Source organism: Chenopodium album, chromosome 2 (assembly GCF_948465745.1).
Source record: "Chenopodium album chromosome 2, dcCheAlbu1.1, whole genome shotgun sequence".
In the NCBI taxonomy this organism is placed as follows: Eukaryota; Viridiplantae; Streptophyta; class Magnoliopsida; order Caryophyllales; family Amaranthaceae; genus Chenopodium; species Chenopodium album.
In genome coordinates, this window is record NC_137835.1 from 85695995 (window position 1) to 85705499 (window position 9505).

Below are 9505 nucleotides of genomic sequence, written 5' to 3' on the forward strand. Positions count from 1 at the left end.
CAACAACCCCTTTATTCAATGTTGCTGTTTTATTTATTAACGCATACTCTATTAGATCATCATATACGGAATGATGAGTTCTGTAACAAACATGGCTTAAAAGAATCCACAATATAGTGTAAAAGGACTTGCTTGCAATTTATAAATAATTGGAGCTACAAGGTTTTGCTTCACCCAATGCACTTATATTGAGTTGTTTAGTAATTGTATGTATTTGTTTTATGATTTTTTTTTTTTTTTTTTTTTTTTTTTTTTTTTTGGTTTATTATTATTTTTTCCAATTACAAAAATAAATAGCTAACCATTGTGAAGGACTGAAGGTTGTAGCTTAGATGTTGTAGCTTATTTTAACTAAGAAAATAATGATGTGGCAATTGCTAGTTACAAACACATGTAGCTAGCCATTCTGGATGATGTTGGCCCTAAAGCCCTAAATAGATATGCACGTAGGAGGAGTGTCAATTTACCTACAAATTCAATTTCAACATACGGAGTACGAGTATAGTTTTATTGGTGTTAGGTGGCCTGGCCGAGTCGTGCAATAATCTCAAACGACCGCATATATATTAGACATTCTTCCTAATTAATTTTCATCAAACTTCGATTCGATGATGATGATAATAATAATAATAATAATAATAATAATAATAATAATAATAATAATAACTAATGCTATATGTAGGCAGGGGTGTCAATTCGGATGATCGGATCGGGTCTGATATGGTCGAGTGGGGGCAGATAATTTTTTAAAGTTAAGTCATAATAAATTGTTATGTCCACGCAAGTCCAAATCTGAATCGGATATTTTTTGGATCGGATCGGGTCGGGTGTGCTTTTGACACCTCTATATGTAGCCTGGCCTTAAGGTTAAGAATAAGCATTTAATATCTTTCCTAACTTATTTTTATGGAATAATTAAGTGTTAAAGTTTTGCTTTGTTAGGAAACAAGGTTACTGCTAGTAGTAAATTAGTTACTCAAGGCAGTTCATGAACTAGCTTTCAATTCATATACTGTATTATTGTATTATATTTTGTTTGTTTTTTGAAGACCTGTAGTTGACTGCCTGATTAAACAAAAATAGTTTACGCGTACTGTTGATATTTTGTCTAAGTAAACCAGATGCTCACAATGACAAGCTAATAAGTATTCAATTGAGGTAATTGCCCTTTACGCGTCAACAGGATTGTACTTGTTATAGCTATTTTTTTTTTCATTTCATTTGTGAAGGTATATGCTTTCTTCTTTTATAGTAATCACATATTATATTCCTGATTCAAGAACTAACATATTAAAGTAATAATAATTCTATCATTCATGAACCTAAAAACTGTTTATAACAATTATTATAAACTTAAAAGAAAGATTATGGAAACACACAGAATTTGTAATGGCATGGAATGACTAGGACCCATGCTAGTTTTTTATTTTTTTATTTTTCAACTCCTGTATCCTCCTAATACTACTCTTCCAGTTTCATATATATCATCTCGCGTATTCTCAATATATATCTCTTATATTTGCTTGAAGATTACATAGCACTTTAAAATTCACATTGAAGACCCTGTGTGGTAGGCGGACTAAGAAAAATAAAAATGGGTATTTAGTGTGTTACACAATGGGTTGCTTAACTTGCTTTGGATTGATAATGAAGATATATAAAAAGTGTGGCATTGATTATTAAATTTTACTTGAAAAAGAAAGTTACATAAACTTGCAATTTTTGACTTGTCCTAGTTCTACACAATTATATAGTGTTTTGACAATAATAACAAGGTTCTTAACTAGGTTCTAATAGCTAGTGATATACTAATATATGATGACTCTACCCTTGAAATTAAAGAAGTTAAATGTATGGAGAATACTTTATTCGTTTCAACGTATTGTTATTCTTTCTTAAATACATACACTTAATTTGCACAATAATTTTATATTTTTTGACAAATTATTTGTACAATTATTATGAGCCACTTGGATAACATATATGCGAGTTAACAAGAGATTTATTCTGTCATTGACATTGTAAACCTAATGACTAGAAAATATTGATGATTTGAGATGCTCTAACAAATAGAGAACTACAATCTTTAAGTTGTTTATTTAGATAATTAGATGAATTATACTTTTCAATTGAGTGAAGAATAGCCTAATTCAATTCTTTTCCAGCTTACACTACCTTTAATGAAAAAAAAGTGTGGTGATCTCCTTCTTGGAAACTTCAATTTAGGGATTAATTCCTTAGAAGTAGGTAAAATTGATCCAACACGTCACTAGTTATTAGTAAGGTACGTCACATTAATTCCTTGATTTCCTCTGCTGGGGGAGGGGGAACTCGATCTGAAATCTGCAAAGATATATCCTAGATTCCTAGATATATATGGAGCACTATCTTATGCCTTCCAAAGTCAACCCTACTTAATTGTATTATACTCCACTATCATTGTCATTTGATATTTTCTTCAATGCATTTACATTTGAGAACTTAATTAACACAACTATATGTTTCCACATTAACATTCTAAATAGCAACAAATAAATGGGCTTGCCCAATTAACTCACTAAAAACTAGAAAAATGCAATATCAGCCCATCTTTGTTTTCAATGTTTATATCAAATAATGTATCAGAAATTTGGCCCAGTTGTCAAATAATCAGATCCAAGCACGCACCAGCCAACAGGCTTTGCCAAATAATTCTTTCACGATTCATCATTTTCATGTTGCTTTCATTTCCCCGGCATGTGCATGTAAGATTGAGAAAGACTTCCTAAGAAGGTTTATGACTTTTTAGGATTATTTCACACCGATCATTTGTTTCCCTTTTGACAACACAACAAAGATATTTACAGCATAATAAAAGCACATAATATAATCGCATATTATACACTCAATTAAATTGTAGATCGCATCCTTTTCGCTAATATGTAAGCTTAGATCAATTATTAAAAAAAAATTTTTTATGAAAACTATCCAAAGTTGAAGGCTTAGCAAACACCTGTATTTTCCACAATCTTACTCAATAAAAATATTTAAGATATGGAAAGTAAAACACCTCTCCCTTATCACAATTACTCCAATTATATAGATAAGAAAATTCATTATTTTATAGATATATATTATACTAATGTAGTAATGAAAGGCACCTATCAACTATCAAATACATAATCAATGGGTATATCGTGAAAATAATTTATTAAATGGTTAAAAATAAAGCCTACTCCCGTTGTACGTAGAATCAAATACTTTATTATTTATAATTATTTGATGCATGAACCCCCTATCATTCAATAATCTTGAAAAAAAGTATTTATAAATTTTAAAAAAACAGTAAAAGTAAAATTTAAGTTTGGTAACATTAATTTAAGTTCGGCATAAATATAGTGAAGTAAATAGGGATTAAAAATTGATTTTAGTACACTAATTATAAAAGCACAATTTCCTATCTTCTTCTCACATACAACCATAGTGGAATGAAAATTTTGGTATGTACCTCATAGAGAAGTTAGTTACACAACTAAATAACAATTTCTTAAAGGAAAATAATAACTACAAATATAGATTAAGTAATGTAGAAGAAAAAAAAAAAAAAAAAAAAAAAAAAAAAAAAAAAAAAAGATGGAAAATTGGAGCGACAAGTGTGCAAATAAGTTTTGTTGACAATAACAACAAGTATGAGTGGGAGTCAAACGCAAAAGCTGAAAAATGAATTTGGGCCACAAAGTTGATGTCATTTCCTAATAAATTTTGTAAAATGTCACATGGATACGCACTTTAGGGTCCACTAAGCCCAACCATAGTTGTTTCAACTTTCAAGGCCTGTATTTGCTGATGTGTGCCCAATCAGCTTTGTTGGGTCCCTCATTCACCCGCACCTTCCACCACTTTCTTTCGGTTTGCTTGTGTTTAATTTGTGACTATCTCTGTAACTTGGAAGTTGTAACTATGAATAATGAATTTCCCTTCCTTCTAGTGCTTGCTAGAAAACTTTGTTAGGATACTCTTTTGTTTTGTAGTAAAATTACTCTGTTTTTTTAATAACCAAATTTCTTTCTATTTATATATTTTAATAACCAACATTTTGTGACATACTCTATAAATTTTACCTATGTATTACTCCACATATATTTTGTTTGCACTAGAATAAGTCATTATTCAAAACTTTTGGGACACATAGCTTCAATATCAACATTATTGATGAATTAGCACCAATGACTAGTTCATATAGACAAACCTTTTATTTTAAAATAATTACTCCTCAATTTGTATATATTTTTTTTTCCTAAGGACTCACTTTCTGTGAAAAATTTATGGGTCAAGATAACAAAGGTAGACAAGTTGTAATGCATATAATGATATAAGTATTAAGATGATCTGTTGATAATAATTAAAAGGTCGGATCATATATCAATATAAATTTATAGACTTGACGATACATGTCAATATAGCATGACTTTTTATAACCAGTCCAGAATCCAGATACATGATACATAAACTTATGAGGAGTGAGGGGATGGAGGGATGGTTGGTCCCTCCATCTCCCCCCCATGTGATGGGGTTTCGACTCCTCACAGCCCCATTCCTGTGATAGGATGGGAGCCCCTCCCCGTAGTTTATCGGTTGTAAAAAAAAAAAAATAAAAAAATAAAAATGATACATAAACTTATAACATGACCCTCGGGCTTGCTCGTAGCTTTACCTAAAAGTATGACAACCTCCTGAGCCCTGACTTCCTCTAGTACCTTCTAAAACATGCAATATATAATAGGTCCCATTCCAGAACTTTCTGAGATCGTCCATTGCAACCGTTTGATACCTGGACCAGGCCCCACTTAATTACGTGGCAGGCATCCATAACATTTCCTCATACACCCCTAATTTCCTGCTCATTTCTATATAAACCAGTCTTCCTTGACTTAATCACCTCAGGAAAATAATTAACACTCAACAAACACAAATAAATTAAAGCATCACAAAATCTTTTTCATCTTTGATACACAAGCTCTCATCGAAAACAATGGCTCCAGAACTAGTAAAGAGTGTAGTTGACTCATCAGTGGGTTACACCACGAAACCAGCGAGTCAAGCCAGGAGAGCCTACGTTACATTTTTGGCTGGAAACGGTGATTATGTGAAAGGAGTGGTTGGATTAATCAAAGGATTAAGAAAAGTAAAGAGTGTTTACCCTTTGATTGTGGCGGTGCTCCCTGATGTTCCTGAGGATCATCGCAGGATATTAGTCTCTCAGGGCTGTATTGTTCGCGAGATCGAACCCATTTACCCGCCTCAAAATAACACCCAATTTGCTCATGCTTATTACGTCATCAACTATTCTAAGCTCCGAATTTGGGAGGTACTTATTCATAACTTACCTTTCTTTATTTCTTTCTTTTTTGGGACTTGTACAAAATGATTTTGTGATACATATATATATACACGTGTTTTTCGATTGGAGTCTTGTTATAACACCTGGAATCTGATTAGTACACCGTACTGCTGTGCATACGTTGGTAGTACTAATTATTTAAAATTTCTTGAATAAATTTGTTGATATATATGGAATTTAATTGTATGGCAGTTTGTGGAGTACGAGAAGCTGATATACTTGGATGGAGATATCCAAGTGTATGAAAACATAGACCATCTATTTGATTTGCCAAATGGGTATTTCTATGCTGTTATGGATTGCTTTTGTGAGGCATCTTGGAGTAAGACCCCTCAATACAAGATCGGTTACTGCCAGCAGTGCCCTGATAAGGTCCAATGGCCCACCGCCGAGCTCGGCCCACCTCCTTCCCTCTACTTCAACGCCGGCTTCTTTGTGTATGAGCCTAGTATTCCTACTTACCATGATCTTCTTAAGACCCTCAAAGAAGTCCCCCCTACCTCGTTTGCTGAGCAGGTATTATAATAGCTGTCACGTTGATAGTGTAATTTAATATTATGATAGCGCTTATTATTTATAATAATGAATTAATGATGATGTTGATGCTGTATGTTGTAGGACTTTTTGAACATGTACTTTAATGACAAATTCAAGCCACTGCCAATTGACTATAACTTAGTGTTAGCCTTCCTATGGCGACACCCGGAGAAGGTGGACTTGAACAAGGTGAAGGTGGTGCACTATTGCGCGGCGGGTTCGAAACCATGGAGGTATACAGGGGAGGAAGAGAACATGGACAGGGAAGACATAAAGATGTTGGTGAAGAAATGGTGGGATATCTATCAAGATCCATCTTTGGACTACAACCCTGCTGCTGAAGCAACTGCGATTGATATGAAACCTTTTAAAGAAGCTTTGTCTAAAGCTGCTTTTGTTAATTATGTCACTGCTCCTTCCGCGGCTTAAATTAGAGTTATTATTTAATCAAGGGATTTTCTGTTTTGATTAGCTTTTCTTTTTCTTAATTTTCCTTGACCTAATCGACCATTGACAGAGAGCTTACTGGTCAATTGGTTTTCTTTTTTTAATTGTGGGCCTGGGGGAGGCTGTTTAATACTTAATAGTTTTGAGCGTTTATATGTTGTTGATAGGCTTGAAAGTATAGTGAGTTTTATAAATGTAATGTCCAGTTTTTGGTGGTTTGTTTTTAATCTTTTTGTAAGAGAAATTAATGTTGATCGAAATAAAAGTTTAGAAATTGTTTATAAATAATGGAAAATCTTTAGTTTCAATTATTATTCTAAACTTTCCTTTAATTCATTTCCCTAATCTAAATTTTATCTTTGGTTGAATATATAGACTTATATCATTTATAACTTCTTAAACATGACCAAAGCTTTACAATATTATAGGCTAATTTAGCTTTAAATTATGAGATAATTACGCTAATTTCTTAAATCATTGACAAATTCATTAAACTTAATTGGTATGTAATCAGTAATCTAAGTCTCATGCATCTTTTTGTACAGATTGATATCTATGGATGTTGTTGAGCTAGTCATAAGTAGTTTTGCCAATTTATTTATCACCTGAGATTAACTAATCAACAGCCTTTCCATTGTAAACCAATGCAAGATCGATGCAACGAAAGACCAAATCATAGAGATGGGATTAATAAAAAATAATTAAGCATGCAGAGATCATTAACAATTAAAAGTCGTTGAAGGTGACATACTGACATCAACGTTTTGATGTCTTTGTCATTTTAATTTATACAATTCAACCCCATTGTCCCCAAACGAATGTAACCATACATTTCTATTTGACTATTAGACATGCATGTTCTAAGTTGTATATAAGCGGTTGTTGTCGTCTATGTCCAATAGTATATATGTCCTACATACTATTAAACTATATATATCCACGTACAGTATTAGATTTTCTTTTAATACTACATGCGTGTATGCATGCACATTATTCACATTTCACTACTACTACGGAGTATTAGTCTATTACAGTACTACTATACTTCTGTTGTACCATATGATATGTCGGCACATGCTATGCAAGGTCAAGTTGACATGCACTAGTTGTGCCACATTAAAGAAATAGAGGGAGAATGACTAGCGAAAATGTGCACTCGTATTAGATTGGTGATGGGCTACTCCACCTTACCAAGCAGCAAGCAATTGGTTTTAGACTTTTAGATAAATAATCAAACCTTACTAGACTAGCTTATATATATATGTGATTGTACATTTGTACTTTCCTCTAGTGTAAGTTTGTGCAGTCCAACCGTCTAATAAAATTTACCAATATTAGGATATATACTTTCTATTATTCGATGATATAATATATGGTTCGAGATTTAGGTCATCTGATCTTCTAATTGATTAAGACATAGGGAACAGATTATTATATGTATACCTTTCTTTTTTTAAAAAAAAAAAACAACTTGCAAGTGGCTGGGAAATAATATAATGTATCTTCATGTGTCCAACTACTACGGAGTAGTATATTTCTTGTACTAGTAAGTGCTCCGGAGCAAATGAGTATAATATAGTTGATCAGATCATACAGCATTAGTTAAATATTCATTCATGCCTTAATGTATAAGTATTAATTTCAAGGCAAGTGGATTAATTATATATGGACGTCAATCGCAGGTCTTTTATTAAATAAGAGCAAATGAGGGTAGTTGATCAGATCATACATCATTAATTAAAATACAAGCGTGCAACAGTAGTTGAATTGAAGGTGACATCCGCGATTTGATCGATAACTTTATATGCAAATCAAATCTTTATATGCAAACCAAACAAACTGTACAACATTATATTATACAAGAAAATGTGGCCATACAATTTATTTGAAATTTTCAAATGGTATATTAAATATGCCCTATGCTTTTCATACTCGTAATATGGTTTTTTTTTTTTCCCTTTTCCTTTCGTTATTTGGAGGGGAGATATTTTAGAGAATGTATACAAGACTAGTCTATTAAAGTATGCATGTAGATAAGAAACAATCTGGCCTGGATATAGCACTCGGATCAAATTCTTGGTCGAGTGAAGAGTTGCTTGTATTGATTTTAGTTCGGGTTCAATTATATTCGGTTATATTGTTGATACATTCATGGCTTGTTCTGATTTACTGATTGGAGCTGAATTGAACTGAACTGAACTGAACTGAATATTTTATGAGAGAAGGAAATTAGGAATTGAATGGACTGAACTGAAATGATTGGAGCTGAAGTGAAATGAACTGAAAATAAAGCTGAAGAGAACAGACCCTCATTATAAAACAACAATTATTATTATTAGTTATGGAGTATTAATTATTGTTTGCTTGTATGTTCATTTCATGTAATTAAGTAGATCGGATAAATGCATTATTATTGTTGAAATGCCAAAAGCACTTCACAAGTGTCAAATACAAGTCTTGATTATTGGATGCATGCGTCACCGAGAGAGAATCTACTTTACAAGTCTAAGAAGACTCCATCCCAAAATCATATGGAGATGTGGCAATAAGAAGAGTAACCACTTAGCCTCATAAAATGCTTAACTTATATTTTTAATCAATGCGCTACACTCGTATGAGAAGTTCATTCATTCTTCAACACTCCCCTCACATGTGAGTTCCCTTTTAATTTAGGATAAAATGATGCTTCATGAGCCAGAGTGCATTTTCACATCCCTTAACATGGATCCAATTCAATTTGACCCAAAGTACAATAAAGTATGTTATCCAAATGCGAGTCTCCACTTTCCGTTATAGTTCTAGTAATCTAGTATTGATATGTACAAGTAGTACTAATTTAAACTTCACTCGTTTTACAATATGATAATAGTTTTACCTTTGGATGTTAAAATTTTAGATAATTGACCTATGTTGTCAATAATACAAACTTCAATATAATGTCACGTTAGATCAATATTATTCGAGATAATATTGAGACTACACTAGTATGACCACATACTATGTCGGCACTAAATGTCAAGAAATAGTATATCTTTCAACCTTTTACTCATTAGTCTTTAGTAATATAGCATGCATTGAAGAAATTTCAAGTTAAAAATTAAAGTAGCTAAGCTAGGTGGGTTCCGTTGAATGCATAAGCAG

General features: G+C 32.4%; 1 protein-coding gene across 1 annotated transcript; it reads left to right on the forward strand.

The window, feature by feature from the left end:
• The first annotated feature begins 4910 nt into the window (after nt 1-4910).
• On the forward strand, nt 4911-6685 carry LOC145605276 (galactinol synthase 1-like). The gene is made up of 3 exons (XM_081661327.1): nt 4911-5347; nt 5573-5896; nt 5999-6685. The coding sequence occupies exons 1-3, from the start codon at nt 5012-5014 to the stop codon at nt 6344-6346; spliced, it is 1008 nt and encodes a 335-aa protein (XP_081517453.1). The 5' UTR covers nt 4911-5011; the 3' UTR covers nt 6347-6685.
• Nucleotides 6686-9505: the final 2820 nt, after the last annotated feature.